This window comes from Sceloporus occidentalis, unplaced genomic scaffold, assembly GCF_023333645.1.
Source record: "Sceloporus occidentalis isolate IW3139 unplaced genomic scaffold, rSceOcc1.0.p SCAF_1, whole genome shotgun sequence".
Taxonomy (NCBI): domain Eukaryota; kingdom Metazoa; phylum Chordata; class Lepidosauria; order Squamata; family Phrynosomatidae; genus Sceloporus; species Sceloporus occidentalis.
The window spans coordinates 150,855,657-150,882,439 of record NW_028316981.1 but is presented as its reverse complement, the minus strand read 5'-3'; the positions used below and the strand labels follow the sequence as shown (position 1 = coordinate 150,882,439).

General features: G+C 41.2%; 1 protein-coding gene across 10 annotated transcripts in view; it reads left to right on the top strand.

Annotated features, from left to right (window-relative positions):
- The window catches only part of IKZF4 (IKAROS family zinc finger 4), an 85,835-nt gene extending 60,081 nt beyond the window's left edge, over window positions 1–25,754 (top strand). For 9 of the 10 annotated variants that reach the window (XM_089477126.1, XM_089477138.1, XM_089477146.1 and 6 more), the window contains 4 exons: window positions 1,045–1,212; window positions 17,980–18,129; window positions 18,654–18,785; window positions 19,473–25,754. In XM_089477126.1, coding sequence (XP_089333252.1) covers window positions 1,045–1,212; window positions 17,980–18,129; window positions 18,654–18,785; window positions 19,473–20,221 — 1,199 coding nt within the window. In that variant the 3' untranslated portion in view covers window positions 20,222–25,754. The remainder of the gene's footprint in view (window positions 1–1,044; window positions 1,213–17,979; window positions 18,130–18,653; window positions 18,786–19,472) is intronic. The other variant, XM_089477155.1, reaches the window with a different exon arrangement.
- Window positions 25,755–26,783: the final 1,029 nt, after the last annotated feature.

Below are 26,783 nucleotides of genomic sequence, written 5' to 3'. Positions count from 1 at the left end.
ATGGCCTCTTGTCACATTCAGACCCTTAAGCCACATGAGGCCTTCTGCATTTAAAATGAACTAATCCACTGAGCTACAGTCCTTGGCCTTTGATAGTCTGAGGTCATTTAGTGTGTTTATGGCTGAACCAAGATTTGTACTGAAGAACTTCATAGCCCATAGTCTTAGCAGAACAGGGATCATAATCAGAAAGCAAAACAGGATTCATATTTAAGAGCTGGATGACATTCACTGGCAAACTACAACTTGTTCCTTCATATTCGCTGTGGTTAGGGGCACTGGCCCCCCGTGAATATGGAAAACCCGCAAATAACAAAAACACTGTAAAGAGTTCATAGATCACATGCAAGAGGCCGGCAAAGGAGCTGAGAAAGCTAGGTTGCCACAAACCTTCCATCCAGTTTTCTGTGTGCAAAAATAATAACATTGATATTCTCTGTAATGGACAGATAGCATGTAAATGGAATTGCGCTATTACGATTGTAGTAAAGCAGAAGGGACTGTTTAGGACCTAAATTTGGGGGTCTGAAAGCTGATTTCATTTAAGATCTGTGTAACTGCTTCTGGCTCTGATTAAGCAGTTCCTATTTTATGGAAAAACAATCTCAACACTTAGATAAAATGAACCAGAATATATTTTCCCCATTGAATAAGAGCTAAATAAAATAGTATTGGGGCCTAAATACACCAAGTGAATGTATGCTGTCTGATCTTGGAAGCTAAGCAGGCTCAGCCCTGGTTAGTACTTGAATGGGAAACCGCCAAGGAATACTAGGTAATGTAGGCTATATTTTAGAGGAAGGAACTGACAAAGCCTCATCTGAATACTCCTTGCATAAGTAAACCCTATGAAATTCATTGGGGGGGGGGGAGGCTGATCTTTTTGTTCTGAGAATATATTTAAGTTGACAAGCCTCTTGAAGGCACATACATACACACAAGGTAGCATTCCAAAGGTGGACATGTTTGAAGGGCATTGTTAGGTGGAAGCTAGGATCAAGGCTAACCCCTCTGGATACCTATTAATGATACTCTTGTTTCTAGGTGAGAGACCATTCCATTGCAATCAGTGTGGGGCCTCCTTCACCCAAAAGGGCAACCTCCTGCGCCACATCAAGCTACATTCAGGCGAGAAGCCCTTCAAATGTCCTTTCTGCAATTACGCCTGCCGGAGGCGGGATGCACTCACAGGCCACCTCCGCACACACTCAGGTGGGTCTCAAGGTGCTCCTTCTGCCCCAGTTCTCAGAGGATAGGGATTCATTAACCAGTAGTGTTGTTTCCTGCTCTTGTGGCCTTTGCTCAGTCCATCACCAGTGCCATCTGGTTGTTCAAAGACATCCTACTCTCAGTCTCCTAACCAACCCCTGTGATCTAGCTTTTGTTCTCATTCTTGCACTTCTATCTCTCCCTTCTGGTTTAACTTCACCCACTCATGATTTTTTCCCCTCTCTGGCAGGTTATTTCTCTGTTACATCTATATCCCACACCTCCTTCAAAGCATTTGTAACAGCCTAGCTCAGAGCCCTTAGTAGGGCTTCCATTCCAGTTGAGCAGTGGCCATGTACTGGCTTTCTAAACTCTAAAAATGCAACTACTGTTCACTGACATTTCAAAACCTTCCATCCTCGAAGTGTTTCTCTCATTTTAATTAGCCCTGGAAATCTTTATGCCAGTGGCAATGCATTAGCTAAATGTAGTTTTCTCTAGCTTTATCTGCAGATTATCACTAGCTGCCTGTTACTTTCCCTAGGAATTAATCTGATAGGCACCTGCTGCTCCCTGAACAAAACTCATTTCTACCCATTGAATTCAACTTGAATTTATTTATTTGAGGCTCTGACTGGTATAAAAAACTTTTAAAAAACTTTTTAAAATTCTTAGAGATTTATTGTCTACTTCATCTTACTCTTACAGTCAGTATGTTCTACTGTCTCTACCCCACCCCCCATATGCCAGTTTTTGCTGCTTTGTGAGCTATTAAGCTATGATTTCAGTGCCTCATCCTTTCCAGAATAACATTCATATAGATGGTTGGTGGGGTTGAAAACAATATCTCTAACCATGACATTTATGTGTATTCTTTTAATTTAGTCTAATGTTCTATACTGTATTAGTTTGCTTGCCTTGGTTGAGGAAGGTGCAAAAGTGTCTACCTGCAGAGCTTTATAGTTTTCCCTTGACATCAGTTTCTATATTGCTGTTTACATTCTCACTAGTGTTCATGGCCATCTGTGACTCTTTTCCCTCTTCATGTTTCAAGTGCTAAACAGATTGGGGATTCCTATAGCAAATATTTTATATTTTATTTTGATCTTGATAATTGTGGTGGTCTCCAAAAAGATATGCTCTCATATATTTCTAGTGCTCATCTTGGTAAAATGTGTGTTTGGTAAGATAGTGAGCCTTTGTGTTGCACAGAGCTATTCTTCATACAAAAACAATGGATTTCTCTGGTCTGAAGGAGGGCTGTGTAATTCTAGACACATGATAGATCATGCAAAGGGAATGATCAGAATTGTTTTGAGTTCAGTCCTGTTCTCACCATTTTTAGCATTTTTCTTTGACAGATTACAGTTCAACAAAGGCAAATCTCCCTGCTATAAATGATCTTGATAATGTGGAGTAACTGCCTAATACTGCTTTTAATGAAAGCACCATACTGCTGTCCCACATCTTAGTTTTTTTCAGATAATTAACTGTTTCCCCTATTGACTACTTCCTGGAACTTTAGTTGACCATAAATGCCCACACTTCTGAAATAAACTCCTTATTTGAGTGAAACTTGAAGAAATCTGAATTTTCTATTGATGGGCTGCATCAGCTAGAAATAAATCAAGTCATACTTTAGAATTTTGGGGAAGTTACATGTATTCTGTTTATGATTACTTGTAAAGCTACAAATAGCTGCTCAGTTTTTAAATAGACTCAAGTGGGGGCAATATTTCTAATCTATCGACAGGTCTTGTACTTTTCCTTTGAAGATTTGGGTGGACTCATGTTCAAATTAAACCTCAAGCAAATGACATGAACAAAATCAATTCATGATTTCTTTATTCTTTTCAGGCCCTGTTAAAAGTTGGGATTGAAACCTGTGGTTTTTCTGACACTTCCTGATTTCTGGGAGCAAGAATATTTAAAGAAAAAAGAGAGGAGTGTTATGTTGCCCTACTGAGCTCTGGTTAGGGAGAATAAGAGCAGGAGGATAACCCCACTGAAGCAATAATCCTTGAAAACAGTTCTCCTTCCACCACTGTCATTAGTCCACTTGTTAGAGACCATGCAGCTGTTTTGTTCCATTGCTAGGAGGAGGATGAAGTTGATTCACTTCTGCATCCTTTCAAGAGTAATGAAAAGCGAAGGGCTGGAGGAGGGGGGGATGAAGAGAAAATTTGCATCTCCTTTGTGAGTACTTCTGCCATCTTAGGGAGGCCTCTTTGTCAGATGGAGAACCATAACTCTGACTCTAATGGGAGGTGGGGTCAGTTTTTCCTTCCATTCAATTTCTCCATTTCTGACTGTTCCCTATTTCTGATTCAGTTTCATTTGCAGGTAGAAAAAATGATTTGTGCGACCTTTAGGTGCATTGCTGTAAAAAAAAAAATCTTTCTCTCACACCCAGTTTCTTCTTTCTGACAAGGAGAAGCCCTTTCTATCATTAAGGAGGGCCTGATTAGTTGTTTTGTGAACCAAGGAGATCAGCATGTTTTTTCATAAGCTCGCATGGAGGTTGAGGATGACGCCGTGGAGCCATGACAGCTCTCTTCACAGATCACTGTGCATTGCCAGAATGCTGCTGCTCTGTGCCTTGGGGCCTTCGGTCTTCCTGAAGAGTCCTCCAGTCTAGAGCAATCAAAATCAGTTGTCACTCTCCCCAACAAGCTTCCACTTGGGTTGTTCATGGCGACACTTAGCAATGGAGACAGTTTGTCTGATTCTGACCCTTCAGGGGGCAAACCAGTAGGTACCCGCAGTGCCTAGAATGGTGCTCCACTCTTATTTTACATGTAACATTTTGAGACCTGAGAAAGAACTTACAGATTTCGGATTTGTTCACTAGCAAAATAGAAAGGTGTTGGCACTTGCCACCAAGCGAGGCACTGCTTCTACAAAGAGCACTTCCAGGGTCATTGTACTTTGGAGTTTCAGAAAAGACCCGTAAGGCGAGCCAGTTGGATTGTGGGAGCTGAAATATAATTACAGTTAAGTCTGGGTCCTGTCTTTAAAAGAAGAATACTGTCTTGCTGGCTGAAGTGTTAGTTAACTAAAAGGTTAGTTAACTCAAAAGAGTTTGAACATCTTTGTTTCTTACATGTTTGAAAACATACCCCATTCTGTTGGTCTCTTTGAAGCGTGGTGACAAATCCAAATATTCAGGAATTCTCACACAATAATCCCAATAAATACTAATGGTCGCCCATCACAGAAGTACTAAGATAGTGCTCCATCTCACCTGTCTCGCTCTGTGCGTCCCTCTCCCAGCCTAGTTATATCTGTTTTTAACTTTTGTATGATTTTAATCAGTTTTATAATGTATTTTGATATGGTGATTTTTAATTGTTTTTTTTCCCCATTTAACATGCATAAAAAAAAAACAGCTATGCACATGATTTAACAGAGATTTTTAATTGTTTTTTTAAAAAATTCTAAACGTTTTTAATTTGTTGTGCTGGAAGCCACCTTGGGTTTCATCCTGGGAAAAAGGTGGCATATAAATAAACTATATAAATAAAATACTGTAAATACTGTTCTCAGTGAAATGTTAAACCTATATCACATCAGATGGCATGCAGAGGCTTACTACCCTTGTCCCTGGCATGTTTTCTGTATGCAGGGAATGTCTTTGCATAGTCATGTGAAGTCCCTTCTGCAGTCTGAAGTTGCACAGCCCAAACCCATCTAGAATTTAGGGGATGTTGCTGCTACTTGTTACTTTTCTCTCCCAAACTTCACCCTTTCCTCAGAATGTAGAGATAAGATAGACATTTGACTTCTTCTTTTGAAGTTCTGATTGTTTTTCCCTATAGATTTAAATCTGAATCCATTAGGAAAACTCAGAACAAAACATTGCATCACATACTACATACGCCAGTAAATGTATCCTATCGCAAAGACTTGCGATATAGAATTGTGTTTAAGTCATGCTCCTCTAGCAATCAAAGGGAAAACACTAAATTTACAAAATACATTAGAGACTGATCATCAGGATGAAGTAATCATGGCAAAGAGCCCAAAAAAGAACAGGGTGGGACTCTGTATCTGTGGCGTATATAAATCTCATAATACAGTTCAGTTTAGGACTCTTCATTATATCATTTGAATCCAACACCTGTTGGGGTTTGCAGCCCACTCAATTTAATCATCAGACCACTGAGATTAATGTTTATAGTGCCACAGATGGAGGTTTGTCTATCCTAGATATTCTTAAGATAAAGGTTTGATAGAAGGAGTTTCTAACTAACCGGTTAGTTATTTGTCAGTGATGGTGTCTCTTCCTCTTTCCCAAAAGCATGTTGCTTTCTCTTGGTATTCTCATTATCCTTATCGCTGGTTCATCCTTCTGATTCCTGAGGCCATGAAATCTGCAGCAACAGTTTTACATTATGCAAGAGAGATGAGACATAGATACATGGTGTGGTGTTGTCTTGAATTTCTAGTACTGAACACGTTGATGGTTCAGGGCAATTAGTTATAATTTTAAAACAACGCTCAAAACATTATCTTCACATTGTAATATAAAACTATAATCCTGACTTTCCAACTTTATTGTTTTCAGCGAAAGTCTACTCAGATGAAAATTTTTTGCGATGCTTTTGAACAATATCCCATTTCTTAGTGATTCTCCAGAGAAGGAAGTATTGTATGTAATGGGTAGCTTATGCTGAGAATGTTGTGTATTTGTACAACAAAGTGGGTGCACTGATGATATGCTAAAGTGTGTGCTCTCACTTGCTTTTAAGAGATGATAATAGGGTGTCGAGAAGGATGTGGTCTCTGATACGTGAGGCTGAAGCCAACGAGCATACATTGAGGCAACAACTTTGCAGTTATATGCACAGCTTTTGTCCTGGGACCTAGAGAAGGCTTTCTAATCTAGTGCTGTATGTAATCTCTATAAAAACCTGGAATCAGTGGCTCAGAGCTTCAAATTCTGTGCTTACCATACATTATGAAAGGTAAACAATGTTACATGCTGTGTTTAGAATATTGTAGCTGAAAGAAGTGAGGCTGCATTGAGAGGGGGTCTGAGGCATTTTGGTGAGCACAAAATGTGTGTGTGTGTGTGTGTGTCTGTTTGTGTATGTGCACACACATATGCACTTATTTTCCTCATTAAAGCTTGCTCCTGAGTCTTTTCCCACAGAGACTAGCTGGATTGTTACTGAGAAGTTCACAAGTGAGGCTTTGCCTTATGTTCCCAAGCAATTAATAGTTAAATGCATATGCCCACTCTTGGTTTCCCAAACAATTGGTAGTTAAATGTCCTCTCTTGGTTTCCCAAGCAATTGATAGTTAAATTGATAGTTTCTCTTTTATTGGAGAAAATCTATAGCCATCATGACTAGTAGCTTTATGACTTTGCTCCTCTTTTAAAGCTATCCAAATTGGCATGGTCTTAAATATGCATTGTTTGAAGAAACACTTCCTTTTGGCTGTCCTGAGTCTCCCACAATTCAGCTTCAATTGGTGACCCTGGGTTTTAGTATTATGAGAATGGGCAACAGATATCCCTGTCTATTTTTTCTACACCATGCATGATTGGTGATGACCGACTTACCTTTTTTCTAGGCTGAAGAGCCCAAACATTAGAAAACTGTTCTCACAGGGAAGTTGCTCCATCCTCTTGATGGTTTTCATTGTCATTTCTTGCATCCTTTTTTAAAAAGCTCTACAATATCTTTTGTTAGGTTCAGTGACTACAACTGTATGCAGTATTCCAAGTGCAGTTGGACCAGCCATAGGTTTATATACAACATTTTCATACTGGCTGCTTTGCTTTCAGTTTGTTTTCTATTAATCCTAATATAGAATTTACCTTTTTCAAGCCATCATTGACTGGGCTGAGCTTTTCATCACCAGCTCATCAGCATGCATGTCACGTTAGAGGGTTTGGGATCCCCCCCCCTCATTGTGCATCACTTTACCATTTTTTTAAAAAAAATATATATTAAAGCACATTTCCCCCTTTAATGCCTTTTCTATCAGCTTAGAGAATTTTTTAAAAAAATATTTCACTTTTCATTTTTATTGTAGCCACCCTAAATAATTTGGGCTCATCAGCAGACCTGCCCCCTTCATTGTTCACTGTCACTCCATATTATTTATGAAGTTAAAATGTACTGCCAAAGATTTGGAAGGGATACAGAGTTCCCAGAAACCTCATATCACCCTCTGAATTTTAGCTGTTTGGCATGTGGCCCAGAAGGATCACCAGTTATTCCATGGACACTGTAGTTGGGAGTCTCAAAAAAAACCTCCATTAGGGCATTTTAGCCCTACTACCTAAAGATTGTGTGTGGAAGTAATAGGAGTTACATCTACATAGAAAGCTGCCTTATACCAAGTTAGATCATTAGTCCATCTTCCTACTGTCTGTCTGATTTATCTCTTGCCTTTCTCCCATGTGTGGAGTAAAATATGGCTTCCCACATAATTAAAAACCACCTACCAGTAAAAACACAATAAACTCTGCATATTAAAAAACAAATTCATCTGGTCATACAATTGAAACCCCAGTTGAGCTAAAAAGTTTTATATCCCTCCTTAATAACAACAACGGTAAAATGTTAAAAAGCCCAGCCTATCCATTTGAAACTCCTGCCTGAATAGGAAAGTCTTTGCTTGCTGCCAGAAGGACAATAGAGGCTGCATCAACATTGGAGAAATAACTTTGTTTGGCACCACTTAAAATGCCCTGGCTCACGGCTATGGAATTATGGGAGTTGGAGTTTGTTGTGGGCCCAGAGTGGAGGGACCTCCTCAGAAGGGGAGTTCCATAGTCTGGGAGAACTGTTGAGAGGGAATTGAAACTTCACCAACATGTGCCTCTGAAGGTGACAGGACCAAGAAAAGGGCCTCTCTTGCAGATCTCATAGCCTGAGCTTGCTTATGAAAGATGCAGAAAGCCTGGAGCCAGTTGAACAGTATATGACATAACTAGCACTCTGAATTGTGCCCAGAAGTGGACCTATATCCAGTGAAGCTGTAATAGTGGTGGGTTATGTGCTTCCTGTAGCCAGACCTGATCAGCAGTCTGGGCACAGTATTTTGTACCAACTGAAGTTCCCAAACCCTCTTTAAAGGCAGCACTACATACAGCATGTTACAATAATTCAGACTGGACGTAACTAAAGCATATGCCACCATGGTCAGATCAGGTCTGCCACAAAGATGAGGGACTTGTAGCCCTCCAGCTGTTGCTGAACTCTTATCATGCTTGACCATTAGCTATAATGGCTACAACTGATGGGAACTAAAAACTAATCTGGTGGGAGGCCACAGGTTCTCAACCCCCAGTCTAAACTGGGTAATTCCTGTATATACTTGGAGGTATCAGAGATTGAATCTAGAACATTCTGCATGCAAATCATGTGCTATATCCTTGCACCCCCAAGACACATCTGGGTACACTGTCATCTCTGCCCAGGAACCTTGCTCTTGGCCAGAATACTGAACAAAATTCTGTTGCTTTACTTTCAGAAGCAAAGAAGGTTTTTGTACCCTGCAATACATGTTGACAGAAATTTGGCAAATGTGTGCTACACGTTTCTAGGCAAACAAATCAGTTTAGAAGATTCTTGAGATATAGTTTTCAACCTAATTGTCTAGAGGAGCACATGTTTTTCTTCCGGACCATGACCCTTTGTTTCCCTGGGGTATTTTCTATGTCAAAGTAAAAAGCAGCAGTGACAGGTGTATAAATATGCCAAACCCTAACATTTGTTTATAATATCAAAGAAAATTTAAGTCTGCATAACAGCAAATTATTAATATGGGTTGTGGAAGTAGTGAAAAGTGACACCAACCTCATCAGTAGTTGGATTTTACAACGGTAAAAATAGTTTATCCTACCTGGGGAGGGTGAACAAGGAATGTCTCCCCCCCCCCAGCCCTTTAACCTGACATATGTGTTTCAAGCTGTCCCCCTGGGTGATGCAGTTGCTTTCATCTCTGAAGATCTGGCTCCAAAAAAACAGAGGATTTATAACCCAGATCAAACGCCTCACATCAGTTAGAAATAGATCAGAAGCTGCATCTACACTTGGGATCACTAAGATGACTCTCCTCCCATGTGACTACCTCTTTTCAATATACTCTCCCCCAGCCCCCACCCTCTGTAGCCTAGTAAATAAATGAACTGGGAATTTGCATTCAGTGAATTTTGTTACAGACCCAGTTCTACATAAACTCGATATTTACACTTCCCTTCCGCGTTGCATTTTTGGGGTGACTGTGCAGGCCATGGGCTGCTAAATTATATTCCCTATTTAACTAGCATCTGAACTGGGTTTTTGAGGGGCCTTCTGGAGTTGTAACAAGACAGATTAATGCACATTGTGCACACACTATTTTTGAATAGATATAACAATTGTATACTATTAAAAACAAAAAAGGCAACTCTGAAAGAGAAAGGGAGAAAGAGAGATGAAGGAACTGGAAAAAGCTGAAAAAGAAGCCAAAGGTTGGAGCTGTAAAGAAGATGGCAAAGGGTGTATGTGGAACAAATGTCAGTAATTCTGGCCAGAATCATGTTATGCAGTTGAGGACATTAGCAAATTGGGGCCCTGCTGTGTAATATAATTTTCTGAACATGTTTATCTGGAAAAGGATGCCTTGTTCCTTTCTTTGCAGGGCTCTTCTTTTTTTTAAAAAAGAAATCTTTTTCTAATCTGCTTTATCACCTGATAAACAGTGAGCATATTCCTGTTTGTGGGAAAAAATAACATAATTTGTATAGCCCACTGCTCTAAGTTAAAAGTACGGACCATGTATGCCAGCGTTCTTCAGTTTGGGTGCCCTTCAAATATGTTGTGCTACAATTCCTACCTTTCCTAGCCATTATGGAAAATGGCTGTGTTTGCTGGCAGTAATGGGAGTTGCAGTCCAAAATAACTGGGAAGTGTCAGGTTGGGGAGGAACAGTAGATGGTCTATGTCTATGATACTGTTGGATTAATGAGACAAGTGACATAACTTTATTCTGCATTCTTACCCATACAACTGTGTCTGTGAGACTATACTGAGTCCAGAATGAAAACATGTGACCTATTGCCCATGCTGAAAGTAAAGGCACATGATAACTTGGTATACGGTATACGGAAGATCTTGGTATATGGTATACGGAAGATCCCCGGGCAAGGAAGCGGATTCTGCGACGGCTAGAGCACCGCTGGTGGAAACACCAGCGCTTATCCGACCAGACTCTCCTGGACCATCTCTTGAAGGACTACGGAGAGGCGATACGTGCAGCTAAGAACTCGTTCTATGGTGCACGTGTTGCGTCCGCGGAGTCGCGTCCGGCAGAGCTGTTCAGGGTTGTGAGGGAGCTAACTCAGCTCCCTCCTGCCCCGAACCAGATCCTTGAACCTTCCAAGGCCTGCTGTGACCGATTTAACAACTTCTTCGCGGATAAAATCTCTCGGATAAGCGAAGGTCTGGATGCCAGTATTAGAGCAGAAACCAGAGTAGAGGCGCCCAGAGCTTCCGTGGACTTGGTTAAACTGGATCACTTTGAGTCTGTAAATACCGAGGATGTGGACAGGATCCTTGGAAGTGTTAGGAAGACAACCTGCTCTCTCGATCCCTGTCCCTTATGGCTGGCGGCTCAGGGGGGACCGGTGGTAACTTCAATGTTACACCAGATTATCAGTACATCTTTGAGGGAAGGGCAATTTCCATCGAATCTAAAATTAGCCATTGTAAGACCTTTATTAAAAAAGCCCTCCCTTGACCCCCTGATGCACAACAATTATCGGCCAGTATCGCTGCTGCCATTTTTGGGTAAGGTGATTGAGAGGGCGGTTGCGATCCAGCTCCAATCGATCCTGGATGAAACGGATTATCTAGACCCATTTCAAACTGGCTTTTGGGCGGGCTACGGGGTTGAGACTGCCATGGTCGCCTTGGTCGATGACCGCCGTCTGAGCATTGACAGGGGAAGCGTGTCCCTGTTGGTGCTCTTAGACATCTCAGCGGCTTTCGATACCATAGACCATGGTATCCTTCTGGAGTGCCTGGTAGAGGTGGGAGTCAGGGGCACTGCGCTCCAGTGGTTCCAGTCCTACCTCTCTGGGAGGTTCCAGATGGTGCAGCTGGGAGACGTGTGCTCCGACAAGAGACCCCTAACATCTGGGGTCCCTCAAGGAGCCATTTTGTCTCCCAAGCTTTTTAACATTTACATGAAACCGCTGGGAGAGATCATCCGGAGACATGGGGCGCGGGGTTATCAGTACACTGATGACACCCAAATAATTTTCTCTATGTCTCCGACTGATGCAGTGACCAGGGATGGCATCTCTCCTCTCATGGCCTGTCTGGAGTCGGTAATGGGCTGGATGAGGGAAAACAGACTCAGCTTGAATCCAGAGAAAACGGAAGTACTCGTGATAGGTTCTCCTGGCCCAGGGATGGCGGTGGTTCCACCTGTCCTGAATGGGCTCACGCTTCCCGTGAAGGACTCTGTACGCAGTCTGGGGGTGCTCCTCGACTCGTCGCTCCACCTTACATCTCAGGTGGATGCGACAGTCAGGAGCACCTGTTATCAGCTTCGGCTGATACGCCAGCTGTGTCCCTACCTGAGCCGGGGGGACCTAGAAACAATGGTACATGCTCTTTTAACCTCTCGGTTGGATTTCTGCAACGCGCTCTACATGGGGCAACTCTTGTACCATACCCGGAAGCTGCAATTAGTGCAGAATATGGCAGCAAGACTGGTCACTAACATACCTAGGACCAGTCATATAACACCGGTCTTAAAAGACCTACATTGGCTGCCTATTCGCTTCCGGGCACAATACAAGGTGTTGGTTATAACCTATAAAGCCCTAAATGGCTTGGGCCCAGAGTACTTAAAGGACTGCCTCTCTCTGTACAATCCGCCCCGCACACTCAGATCCACCGGGCAGCATCTGTTAAGAGTTCCGGAGGCTAGATTAGTTAACACCACTAGAAGGGCCTTTTCCACCTCGGCCCCCACCCTCTGGAACTCGCTGCCCATTGAGCTCCATTCAGCAACCTCCCTGGCCCAATTTAAGAAGGGGTTGAAAACGTTCTTTTTCAAGCAGGCTTACCCCTGATTCTTTGCCCTGAGAGCCCTCTCCCCCCCCCCTCTGTTAGTAGCTTGCGATTTGGCACAAGTTCTTTTAGTGTTATTGTACTATTGTTATTGTTTTTATTGCACTGTTTTAAATTTGTATTGGATGTATGTTATTATTGCTGTTAACCGCCCTGATGTTTCGAAGGGCGGTATATAAATAAAGTTTTATTATTATTATAACAAAGGAACTGAATTGACCAGGCAATGTGGGAGGTCTACGTCAGAGAAGAAGCATAGCTCGCTGCTTAATTCCTTGGAAGTTCTTGGATAGTAGGTCTGGGAGAGATCCTTGAAAGCCATTGCTAGCCAGTATAGAACATACTGATCGGGATCAGTTGTCCAGTTTGGAAGAAGGCAAGTATAAATGCCCATAATAAGAAGCCCACTCATTTTTATTGTCTCTAAGGCCTGTTACAGACTGCCAAAATAAAGCTGCTTGGGGTCTCTTTGGAGGTATGCTATTTAAATGATGCATGGGTCCTAAGAATCTGGAGGTCACGCCAAAGCCACACTCCATTCCTAAGCACTGGAGTGCAGCTTTGGTGCAGCTTCCGGATTCTTAGGACCCATGCATCATTTAAATAGCATACCTCCAAAGAGACCTGAAGCAGCTTTATTTTGGCAGTCTGTAACAGGCCTAAGAGAGCCAGCCAGATGTTTTATTATTACGAGAGCCATGTATCTTGTACTGCACATCTGAAACAGAACACAAGCTCAAGGACAATTTCCTACTCTCTTTTCAAACTCTCAAGTTGGAGGGTTTTTTTTCCTGCAATTGTTTTGGACTTCCAGCACACCCAGATGTGCCAAAAGCATAGCCCAAGAATAGGTCATTGCCTCTAGAAAGGTTAGAGCTTGTCATGCCAGCCAGAGGATGGCAGAACAGTTTCTGTGGAGAGTATGACCCCAGATGATAACACCACAGCTTTGAATTATACTGAACTTGAACTGAGATTGGAATAAAAAGCAATACTCTTTGAACAGTGCAGTTTGGATTCCTTTCTGCTGTGAATATGTGACAATGTTTCAATTAGTTTGGGTGGACCTCTCTGCAAGGGAGAGAAAAACAGTTGCAAAATCATTTATTTTCCTAAAACTTTTCCCATTTCAATTTCTTTGTGTCTTATTTGGGTGAAGGTGCAGACTGTTAACCTGCTGCTAAATCCACAATTTATTATCACAGCTGTATTTGGGCCCAGTGAGACAGCAGATATTTATCTTTCTATCTATCTGTTTGGTAAACCTTCTCTCACTTCTTCCCAGAAGTAGCTTTTGTGGTCCTGATCTCTTCTCAGTTCTCTACCCAGGATTTTTTTTACCAGTGGGTCTGCACTGAACGTATGTATCACTAACAGTATGTTGTAAAAAGTCCTAAACAGTTTCTTTTCCTTTCAGCTTATGCAGAATAAATATGAAAAGGGTTCTCCTATCTCATTTTGGGTGTTGTCTGTGTCAAAAGCTCAAAGACGTAAAAGACTCGAGGAAGCAGCTGTAGTTGTCCTTTGGAAAGTCAGATTTCTCTGATAATGTCTATTCTCAGGGAGACTAGTCAAGGGTACACCTTCTGGTGTACCTGCAGAAATTTTGTCAAAGTGCTGAATTAGAGTTAGACCCGCTTTTAAGAACATTTTCCTGCAAGGAAGAATAAACATTAATGGGAGTCTTGTTTTTTAAAACAGCATAGAATTCATTCAAGGTATAGTTTGAGGGGAGCTAAGTACTCAGCTGAGAGTAATAAGGTATAATGAAATCCTGTAGTGAGGTTGCTGGTATATAGGCTGCTGGTGATTTGGAAAACACATTCTCAGTTTTAGCACTTATCTGTCCTGGTTTACAGAGCCTCTTGTTCCAGCTTCCCCCAAAGGGTTCTGGTAAACAGCCTACTTTCCCCAGTTGCCCCAGTAGCTGTGTATTTCTATTTACAGGAGGCTTTTGCATCTGTCACCAGCTCCTGAGATGGAATATTTTGTTGTCAGAGAGGGGAATATTTTCAAACTTAAAACAAATCCTTTCTTGTTCATCCAAGCAACCAGAATACAAGGTACTATTTGAACACCTACAAAGTTTAGAAAAGTCACAACTTTTGAGACTTTATCTCTTAGGATTCCTCAGCCAGTATAACCAGTGGCTGGATTATTTTGAGAGTTATAGCCCCAAAAAATATCTTTTCCAAGTTCTAGCATGGCAAAGCAAGGAGTAGAAATAGACATGATGGCTTTAGTCCAGTTCTTATCCATTTCTATTGTGTGGTTGGTTACACATGTCATTACATCCCACTTCCACAGGGATTTTATGTTTCTAAGGATAAACTTTGGTGATGCAAGTATTATGGTCCCTGTCCATCCCATCCCCCACCCCAGCTTTGATAGAGGAGTGGTTAGCAGCACACATAGCTCCTGCTGCATGTGTTGAAAATTCTGTTACAACTCTCCCCCTCCAGAAGAAAAGATCCTGTTTCTCTCAGCAGGTACTGCAGTCATATTTGTCCAACCAGACCAATAGGTAGCAGTTACCTCATTAACAACAATAACTATGACAACAACAATAAAGGTGGTGGTGGTGGTGGTGGTTGTGGTGGTGGTGGTGGTAGTAGTAGGGTGATGGAAGAGGAGGAGCCAAACCTCAGACTCCCTTGTTGTGGAATTCCAGAGTGTGGATTCCAAAGTGGACCTGTAATCATTCTACATCTGAGTCCAGTGTGCCTTAGGCAATTCTGCTTTTAAATTTGAACTCATCCTGAATCAGGAATAGAAAGTGTGTCAGCTATGTGGCTTTCTACCATGGCTTTCATAATTTTCATCACCAGTATCTTCTATGTCATAATGAATTATCTCTTCCACTTCTTGTCTGGTTCCCTAAGGATGCCAAGAACCCATCATGTCTTCTATCCTCATCGAACCTGCCAAATTCATTCTACTCTTAGATGCTTCAAACCCAGTCCACTGCCTACAGAAGCAGCGGCACCCATATGTGGTGGCTTACATCTCTTCTCTTACCTACCTTTTGTTGGACCACTTGATTTAATAACAGTTTTGAGAGCTACGTAAAAGCTCCTGAGCTCTTCTGATTGATTAATTTAAAAACTGTCAAGTCTGCACGAGGTTATCTGGTGCCTCCTCTTCAGCCACCCTGAATGATTTTTCAGCAAAAAACTCTGTCATACACACACACACATATATATACAAACACCGATTACAGTATGACAGTGTACTGTCATACACACACACATCAATTACAAGGCCTCCATGAGAGCGAGCACCACTCACCATTCAGGGATGATCTCCCTGGAGAACTTGTGCGGCCAGTATGCAACGCATGAACCTTCAGTGGTTGAGAACATACTATGTGTCCCTTAGGTAAAAGGATTGAATTAGAAGTGTATATTTCTACAACTGGGTATTGCCTTTTGTGCTCTTCTCCAAGAAACAATTGCTTAAGTTCCATTTTGCCAAATCATATTTCAACTATATGAAGTATTCCCAGCTAATGATTTCATTTACAAAATCTGTTGAAGCTGAGTTGGATGTGCAGTGTAAATAGCTACTCTAACAGGTGGGAGCTATTCCTTTCATTCAAGCTTTGCATTTCCTACAAATGGTTTGCAGTTATCTAGCTAGAACAGAGGGGTATGGGAAAAGACAACTTTCCTGTAAATAATTGGCCTTAAGAAGAGAGCCCATACTTAGCTACCAGAGGAAGAGTTCAAATAACTCAGATTCCTTGATTCTTTGATATAATCTGAATCATTGCTGGTGCAGGTAACACCTGCGGTACACTGTGAAACCAATAACAACAAAACCAACAAGAATTAAAAATCACTGCTTTGGAAATTTCTTACAGAAAAGCAATTATGTAAATGTTTTAAATAAATAATGTTACTAGTTTGTTCTGAACCTAAAAAAATCCCAGAGGTCTGTCTAGATGTTAATTTATTATAGCAGATTTCCACATTCTAGTGACCTCCAGGTGTAGTTTTTTGTGGGGTTTTCGGGCTGTGTGGCCATGTTCTAGAAGAGTTTCTGCCTGATGTTTCACCAACATCTGTGGCTGGCATCTTCAGAGAATGCTTGCCTGGAAACGAGTTGGATATATATATTGTGTGACCTGAAAAGGCAGGAGCGATTTGCATGTGTATTGTTCTGTTGCTAATGGCATGCCTCAGGGTGGGAGGATATGCAAAGGAGGATTAGTGTCCCCTTGATTAGTGCTCATTGTCTGCTGGGAAAACCCCTGAACCTGGGAGATTTCTCATTTGCATTTGTTGAGTCTTTATCTTGCTATTTTTCAGGACTGGTAGCCAAACCTTGTTTACTTTAACCTCCAGGTGTGTTGAACTGCAACTCCCATCATGCTCAGCCAGCATGCAAGAACTTGTTCAGGGAGAGAGGATTCAACCTATGCAGCAATAAAATAACTACTTTGAGTACATTCTCTGCAGAAAGGCGAAATAGACTTTTGTTGTGATAAATAAGTGCCTTTGTAGTATGTACCATTTCCCTTCAACACTGAGTAACCGCAACTACTAGGATAAGAGCTGAATTCCAGGGCTAGAGGTGTGGTGCTTCCTCATTTCTAGAAATAAAACATTAGTCTGACTCCCTAATTTAAATTGTGGCCAGATATTCTTCTCTCCTTCTTAATCAACATTTGTGTCAGCAAACTTGTGTCAGAATTTAGTAGAATGCCTGATGGCTCAGATCTTTTCAATACAACATCTAGCTACAGGTATAGTTTGATGTATGGTATTCTCCAAACAAGGAACCTTGGAACAGAAAGAATAAAACAAAGATAATAACATGAATTGCTGTCATTTGACTTTCACAATACTTTGAATGTCCTCTGATTAGAACAGTTTGAGGTTGTTCAGATCTGATTGTAAATCCTTTACCAGTAAGCTGACAAAAATAACCTTCATTTGATCTTGGCAACTGTGTGAAATTGATGGTCAGAAGGGATTCCTTTCAGCCAGACATTCTCCTCAATTTGGAAGAAATATTTTTTTCCTTTAGGATATTTCATACACAGTATGAAAATAGTATGAACCTTTTATCAAGTGTGACTTTGTCCTTTCTCAGTAGTCATCATGTATGAAGTGTCCTCTTCTTCCAAGCATATATTCAAAGCAGAGCAAGGCTTTGAAAATTTTAACAGCCTAACCCAACTAGCTTTTTAATTTGTTCAATCCAACTTGAACTATGCTGATTTTTTTAAAGTAGCCAAGTGAGAAAGATATTTGCAAAAATTATTAAGTACAAAGGCTCCGATTTAAAATTTGAAGAGGAGGGGCTACCATTTTGAACATTAACTTTTGTAAGGATGATGCTTTGAATAATAAGCCAGAGGGTAGTAGCCTGTTAGGAATTTTGCTGTCATCCTGACTTCCCTCTGAGTGAAGATAAACAGTACAGGACTTTCTGTGCTCTGCTACTTGCTGATAGAGAAAGAGGAGAGGAGAGAAGGGGCTAAGGTGTTCACAAAGTTGATTGGATATGTGCGTAGTTAAAGGCACTGACTGCTAGGAAGCTATCTCTTAGTGCTTGTCTCTTTCCATTCTAGTGGCTGCAGGCAGGCTCTTAATGCATCCTGATTCAGGTTGACCTACCAGTTGCTGTGATAGTGCAGGAAATATGAGCATTATATTGGAACTCTTTTTATTCATTTTAGTTTCCTCTCCCACGGTTGGCAAGCCCTACAAATGTAACTACTGTGGCCGTAGCTACAAGCAACAGAGCACGTTGGAAGAGCACAAGGAACGCTGTCACAACTACCTGCAGAGTCTTAACACTGAACCCCAGTTGCTGGCTGGCCAGCAAGGTAAGGCTGCTGCCAGGGTGCAGTAGGCAAGCCTGAGGAGTTGGTCTTGGGTTCTTAGGAAGTTTCTAGATGAGAGTTTTTGTGAATCTTCAGGCAGGTTACTCTAGGATAGATTAAGTTGGCTGCTGTAATGCAAATTCCTTCTCCTAGTAAGCATGGAATTCCCTCATTCCAATATGATTCTCCCACCTTCTTGTTTAGTGCCAATAGCACTCCAGGATTGCCTGGATGCAGTGCTAGGAATTATCTGTTTCAGGGGTGGCCATTAGGTAATGGAAATTCAAAGACAGATTGTATTGTGGTTTAAGAACTAGAATATATGAAGGCTCAGAAAAGAGAGTCCTGGAGAAGAGGGTGGGAGTGCAGTTAGCCTTGGAGAGACAGTTCTAACCAGGTTAGCTGGGTGACATTTTTGTCCCCAGCTGAATTAGTTGCTACTTTCAGAGTGGCCCAAGCCTTTAAAAGAATGGGTCAGGATTACTCTAGCCAGTCAAAAATAAGCCCCATTTTGGTTTCCCTGCCAGGTGACGAGATGCGAGATTTGGAGATAGTGCCGGACTCCATGCTTCACTCCTCAGCCGACCGGCCAACCTTCATTGACCGACTGGCAAACAGCATCACCAAACGAAAACGCTCCACACCTCAGAAATTTGTGGGTAAGGAGCTTCCCCTAGATTCCTGGAAGGAATTAAATGGAGACAGTGAGAGGACAACAGGGCCATTCTCTACTGATAGCTTTTGTGTAATAGATTGTTGGACAGATCTCTGTGTAATCAGTCTTATCCTGGTTTCTCAGCCTCCATAGCTCTTAGCACTTCCCTCCCTGTTGGATCCTGAAACAATAATTGGAAAGCATATCCCTCAGATAGCAGCAGGTTGACAGATATCTCCAGAGTAAAATGTGATGGCTATTTTGTATCTGTGGAGTAGCTGCCACTAGAGCAGTTTGGCTTTATGACTAGCCCAGAATTGTACTAGAATGTGGCACATGCAAGGGGATTACAAAAAATTACAACATTTTGAATTCAAGGCGTACAGAAACTGAAGGAGCATGAAACTGCATCTGAAACTATTTCTTTGCATTTTAATACATTTTGTGCTGTGACTTTATGCGAAGTAGGCTTTAAAAACTTTCAATAAGAAGTTTTTGCACCCAGTCCAATTCACATGGAAGATCTGAGTGCTGTTAGCTGATGATTGCTACATCTAATGATTTCTTTGTAGGGTTCTGGTCCAACTATTGTGCCCCCTCCCCTCCGAATTCTGTTTGTTTTGCACTCTTAATAGGATCTTAGACTAAAAGGAATAATTTGTTTTTTGATAATCATTCTTCTCTGCCTTAGGAGAGAAGCATATGCGGTTTGGCCTCTCCGACATGGCATTTGATGTTAACTCTGGCTTTGAGAAGGACGTGGAAATGGTGGCTGCTCACCATCCCATAGATGCTAGCTTTGGCAGCTCACTGTCATTTGTGGGAGCAGAACACTTGCGCCCTCTCAGACTCCCACCCACAAACTGCATCTCTGAGATCACGCCTGTCATCAGTTCTGTCTACACTCAAATCCAGCCCCTCCCAGGCAGACTGGAAATAGCAGGAAGCCGGGAAGCTGCTGAAGGCCACGAGGAGCTTCCTGATGGGACGCAGATTGTGTACCGGGCATCACGGGAGCCAAGTATGGTATCACCTAGCAACGGTTGCCAGGATTCCACAGACACTGAGAGCATCCACGAAGAAAGGGGCTCCCAGCAGCCGCTGCTGTCCAGCATTGGGAACTGCACCAGCAGCCGGCAGAGTCCAGCCTATGCCAAAGAGGACCCAAAACTGCAAGAGGGTATCATACCTACCACTACTCGGTCAACTCCCAGCTCAGCCAAAGAAGCCCTGCGTGTGGTAAATGATGAAGGGGAACAGGTAAAAGCCTTCAAATGTGAGCACTGCCGGATCTTGTTCCTGGACCATGTCATGTTCACCATCCATATGGGCTGCCACGGCTTCAGAGACCCTTTTGAATGCAACATCTGTGGCTATCACAGCCAAGACCGGTACGAGTTTTCCTCCCACATAGTGCGAGGGGAACATAAAGTAGGCTAGTCCTGAGCACTCTCTCCTCTTGTCCCTCCCACCCCGTCTCTAGTGCTCCATCCTAGTTGGGCATGGAACTGTTCATTTCTTTTTTACTCCTTTGCACTGACTTTGGCAAAAAAAAAAGATAAATATTTAAAAAAAAACCCTAACTTAAAAAAAATCCAACACACTTGAGACGGGGAAGAGCTCATAACATTTCGCCTTTTTTCTATATTGCATTATTTAAATACTGTTCGTTGAAAATTTTAAAATTCTTCTGTGTTTTTCTCTCCCAGTTGAGGTTATTTATTAATCTTTATTTCTCTCTTTATTTTGTGGGTAAGCCTTTCCTTTCAGTCATATTGCCAGGGACTTTCTCCATTGAGAAACACAAGAAATGCTGATATTTATCAGCAATGTACTTGTGTTTCTAAGGTCCAAGTCTCATCCTCTTTTCCATTTAAAGTTGGGGGGAGGGCTTTTTTTGCTTTCATTTCAGGTATCTCTGTCAAGTCACTATATATTAAGAACCTCAGATCAGGTGCTAAAATATTGTAGAACTTCCCCCGTTCAAGGGGCTAGGAAAGCCACGACTTGAGTTACACTGAGATGGTAATGTTAGGATGACCCACATATGCCCTCTTTTAGGGGTATCTTTGAGATGGAACATAGAAAGGTGTCCTCCTAGGAACTCTGTGGTCCCAAACACTCAATACCTCTGTGCTTCTGCTTATTACAGCTTTTAATTTAAATATGCTGTCTCCCCTATTGGAGCCTAAATGGGGGTGGCATGGGTTGCATCTGGTGAAGGTGAGGAGGCTACAGTGCCACTTGTTTGAAGGAAGGTAGTGAGCACTTTTTACAATATACATGAAGTTTGCCAGGATGCTGCCTTTTACAGACTCAGCTGAGAATCAGTGTGAGGAAAGCCAAGGCTGTTTCCAATGAAGGAACCTTAGTGGTGAATGATGAAGGCTGTTTCTGCTTTCCAGCTTGGGATGTCCTCCTTTAAGGATGTGCTTGGTGTCTCTATTGATTAGCTTCACCCTCTCTCTAGAAAGGTTGTTTGAGCAAACTTCCTCTGAGCTTCCTTTTTGTTAGCTTTTAAAGAGCCTTTTTGCTTGGAGGCTTTATAAAATGGAAACCTGAATCCTTAGGTGAATGTCCATCATTGACACCTCTCTCCAACAGCATGCAACTTCCTTTAAGATGAATACATAGCTATGACCCTATTGGTTAGGATGAGATTCCTAGGAGACATCTTCATGGCATTTGTGATAGGAGACCAAAAAGATGCTAGTGAGCAGCTATACAGAGTCAGCTTAACAATCTCTATTCCAGCTACAAGAGGCAGGGATGTTCAAGCCTTGCCTCTTCCTCTTTCTGTTCCAGTGCCTGATTTCTGCCTCTCCAGTCAGTCTCCTGGGAACCAGGTCCCACTGAGCAACCTGGAGTTTGAATTACTCAGCTTCCCCAGAGGGTAAGGCTGCCTTTGTTTGCAGAGATCACTCCTTAGCCTTATAGATCTGTGCTCAGAAAGCATGCACTTTGTGGATCCCTCAGCATGGGCTGACAGCAGCTGTGGTGGAAGGTCTGTGTCTTGTATTTCATTGGAAAAGCACACACTGTTCATCCAAAACCTAAAGGGAGCTTGTGTTTTGCAGTGTCACCCTGTTTCTCCTCAAAAGAGACCTCTGTCCCAGATCAGAGACACAAATGTCTTTTAGGTTCTTCATTAGTAATGGTATAGGGAGGAAGGTTTAGAAAGACTGGCAGCAAAAGCCATCTACCCAAGATCTACATAATGGTGAAGAGTCTCCCAGTTGTCTCTTAGGTACATAGTCAGTGGCACCAGAGGAGGGCATTGGATTTCTGTGTTGCGGGTCCTGCAGGAAGTCCTTGCTTTGTGTACTTTAGTGTCTTAAAGCCTCGATAACTATGAAGGGCTGAAACCTCCATTTTGTAGCTTGGATGACGATTGCTGCTGTTAGTGGAATTTAGGCAAGGGTTGTGGTTTCACGTGCCAGGAGCATGCAGTTATTACTACCAATCCATTTAGAAATTCTGTTAATGCTTGTTCTTAAGAGTGTGATGGCTAAACACTAGAAGGCTGTGAGCTTAGGCAAAATGGGAGCTTACCTTTCTGCACGGCTTGGCCTTTCGTTTTAGCATCTCAACTGCAAGAAATACCATTCCTGAAAGAAAGGGATGGGTATAAGGTTAAAACTGCCTCTCTGGTCTACATTGGGCAAAGGATGTGGCAAGTGAGAGAGTGTTCATAGTTTTCAGTTAATGCCCATCATGCATAAAAATAACTTGCTTAACAGCAGCCCAGCAAACTGCTTCCTTGTGGGATAAACCAAAGGCTGTTCTTTTCTACTTAAAAAACAACAACCTCAAGTTGCAACATTTTGTTTGTTTCCTTTTCTCTGCTTTTTGTTGCTTTTTGAAGCTGATATTTCTGAGCTTTGTTTTGTTTTGGGCTGGATAGGGTTGGGTTTTTTGTTTTTGTTTTTGAAAGGCCAGACAGACTTGTTTAACTGGAAAGGCCTTGTCAGATGGGATGTATTGAGGAGTTTATTCAGAAGATGGGATGCAAAGGAGGAACTTTCCTTTAGATAGGTGCACTTCACGTTCCTGCTCTGCTCCATTCCTTAAAAGCTCTTAACGTTTCTGGTACAGAGTCACTTTCCTTCTTCTGTTCGCTCACTTGGGTTCAGCATATAAATGATATTTTATAAGCTGAGAAGGTATTTTGAGCTGCTCCCAGCAATGTATATTGTAACTTCAGCAGATGAGGAGAGAATGAGCTATAAAAATCCTTGTTCTAATGCATTAAAATATATATATGCATTGTGCAATACAAATGAAATATACTGGGAGACTTTGCCAAATTTCTAAGGTCCAGTTTAAGAGTCTAGTTCTCTTATTCCCCACCCAAGGTATGGTTCATAGTTCTAATCTCCTGGAATTCTCTTGGTCCTAATAGCATTTTTTTATTATTATTATTATTTTTGCATTCACATCTCCTATTGATGTACATTTAAAATATTCAGCACTTTTTGTGATTGTTAATTTGGAGTCCAGTCACGTGACATATTCCCCCACCCCCCAATATTTCCCAAGACTTCGATACTCATTGCAGTGAGTTATGTGGATAAAATTGCCCCTTGATGACTCTAGGGATAGCAGTTCTGTCCTGGAAAGGATCATGGGGGCCCTCCTTGTGACTGAAAAAGGTTGTTATGAACCAGCCCTTTGACATTGTACTTCTGAACATTTTAATTTCACATTATTCAAAAGGCTAGAATTTTTCTACTGTGGACCTTTCAGATATGAAGGTTTTGGTCAGATCAACATAAGTAGTTTGATAAGACAACTGTGTTAAATGAACAAACTCATGGTGTTACCCAAGGTGTTCTGTTTGTGCCCCTAGTAATCTGAGTAATGAAATCTTAAAGCTGTTTCTCAGTTACTATCAAAGCGCACAGGTGGGCTCTTGGGGAAAGCTTGTCTGAAGACATGTAAAAGCAGGATGTTGGAAATCTAATGGATGTTTATTGCATGTATTAAAAACTGGTTTCTAGAATAAAACATTTGCTGCTCATTTAATGATGGTTTTGGTTCACCCATCTGTGAGTATGCAGAAGTAAAAAATCTAATGCAGCATTAGCTGTAAACATAACTTTTCCAGGGACAATCTAATGGGCCAAGATTTTAGATTCTTTTTGTATCTCACTTATAGGATTCCCCCTAGAAAATTACATGATTCATTCTATCTGTGTAGCCTTTCTGTATCAATGCATTTGAAGAAAGACTTAAAATGTTTGTCATGAGCATTGAATACAGCAGTGGAATTATATCTCAGAAATGTTTTCACATCCTCATATCCAGACAGGCCTGTGATTATAAAACTAATGAGAGAAGCAACCCTTAAACACAGCTGTGTGCATGTGTTGTTTTTGTTTTTCAGTGTGGATCTAGGCCTAGATAGAGTATGCAGTAGTCACTCACCTTTTTATTGTAGAATTTATATCCCTGTAGGAGCTGATAAGCAGCATGTCCTTTAAGGTACATGAAGGTTTCCGGTTCTTACTCAAAGGCAGGATTGTACTGTACCTTTTAAGGTCTCTGTTCTGTTTGTATTTTAGGTAAAACTCATGTATTTAATTGGAAAATGTTTTTCCCATAATACCAAAGCAAATTTTTAAAAATGGCTTGTTTGAAATCCTCCAACCAGTCCCCTAAAATGTCCAAATTTTTGTCGAAAAGTTGCATTTTCCCTCAGATCTAGGCAAAAATAATTAAATCTGTGTTCATGTAGGTATTTTTAAGCAGATCTGAAACTAAAGCAGAATGCAGCATTTGACTCTGCTTTCTTTCTGAGCTCCAACAGACAAAATTATGGGGAAACGCACCAGTTTGGTTTTTTCCAGTGCAGAGATTGCTATCACATCAAAACTGTGTAAAATGTAAGCAGAGTGGCTCATCAGATACAGTTGCCATCTTACTATGTTTGTCAAGAAGGCATGGCATATATAAGCTTCCTGACATATAATATTGTGAAGCAAATATAGTTGTGAAGTTTGCCTTGTTACAGTTTTACACTTTTTTTTTAGTTAAAAGTTTGAAATTCACACATATACACATACCATTTAATAGGAAAATTAGCTTTCATAGTTGGATACTAACTTCTTGAAAGCCAAAGATGGCCCTTGGGTGCTTGGCTTCAATAAACAGCCACATTGATAAATTAAAAGCACCTAAAGTATCATTTTTATTGTCCTTTGTTGTTGAAATCCCCTTGTGCCTCCATACAAAGCCCATATTCAGAATTTTCCTGCTTCCTGTTTTTAGTAGAAATAGACTCATTCTCTGCAGGAATCTTTGTTTATTTATTTGTTTTTATTGGAAATATTGGGTAATTCTAGAAGTACAAGAAGGTGTCCCAGACATCACTATTGAATGGTATTTACTGCACTGTGGAATGGTACGAATCTCTCTGAACCCTGCTTCTATGATGAATCAGGAAGCAAGAATCCTGTTGTGGATGTCACATCTTACCTCCTGCCTCTTCCCTTTTGTGAAAATGAAAACAGGTTTGTTTTTAGAGAAACTAAGCTCTGAAATTTCTAAGAAACCAGTGTTCCTTTTATTTTTGCTTTCAGCTGTATGAAGAGCCTAAAAAACAAATGTAGGAATTTTGTAAAACTCCAGGTCTCTTTAACTTGTGTAAATATATATATTTTTTAACCAGATGTATGAAGAACAAAAAGATGTGCAATATCCCCAGCCCGCTATACTATTCTTCTCTTCTTTCTAACAACAAGCTTTCATTTGTATATTGTTACTGGGTTTGCTGGTGTCATGCTCTTTTCTCCTCTTTTTTTTTAGTGGGATTAAACTTGCTTTTAAATAAAAGAAAAACCTCTTACTGCAAAAGCTTTTTTGTATCTGTAATATATTGTAAGTACATATTTGTGTAATGGAGATTATACTACTGTTAAGTTTTGTACTGTACTGGCTGAAGGTCTGTTATAAATAAACATGAGTAATTTAACAGTCTGGTCTCCTGGCAATCCTTAACTTGTGTTGTTGTTGTTGTTGTTGTTGTTGTTGTTGTTATTATTATTATTATTTTATGGGTCTTGTTGGTAACTTCCTGTTCTCAGATTATCATCCTGATAGAGTCATACTGATGCCTTCACAGGGGTCCTTTTATTCATGCCACCAGAGTGAGCAGATTGGCACACACATGTGAAGGAGCACTGTGCACATTGGTTCTGCTGTCAGTAAAGAAATTAACAGTGAAGCCCTTTAGGGAGGATAGGCTCTGCTTCAAAGAGAAGTCTTGTTCTGAACATATGCAGAGCCAAGTGTTGGCTGCTGTTCCATGGCTGCACAGAAAGAACTATAGAGAACAAATAACTAAGTGCATTGTATACCAACTGGATCTTGGAGCACACTGCTCACTTCCCAAGGATCCTTCTGACTGTCTTTTGAACTGGGATTAGAGCAAGTACTGAAAGCTGAGCTGCTAATACTCATATTTATTAACCTTGGAAAGAAGTGTCCATCTTTCTGCTTGGAAAAACATAACAATTATGGTAAGTTGTCTAGCATTTGACATAGAATCCCCAAATGTATAATACTGTAGTTGATTAGGCAAGGGCTGGATGCATGCTAGGGTGTCCCTAATACAATTTGTAATTTCCTAAATGCATGCAGAAAACTATGTGTGGTATTAAGATTCACAACTGTGAAGCATTACAATATGGCCCATTTGAGGGTCTCCACATCCCAGGACGTATGGCATTTGGATTCACAGCTGTGAGGTATTACACTACAGCCCATTTTACACTCTCCAAATGCTAAGTCTTACTGCATCATCAGTTTAACCTAGTGGGAAATGCTGTTGCCGGTTGTAAGGGAGGTAGCGTTCTTATTCATCCTCATCTTAGACACTGAAGCTTCCTATCCTAATCTTCTCTGACAGTGCTGCCTAATGTGTGTTTAGGTGAGGTGCAGGGCAGTAAATGCACACAGTCCAGTTGTTTCACATAGCCATTTCTAAAGGGAAAAAAGCAAG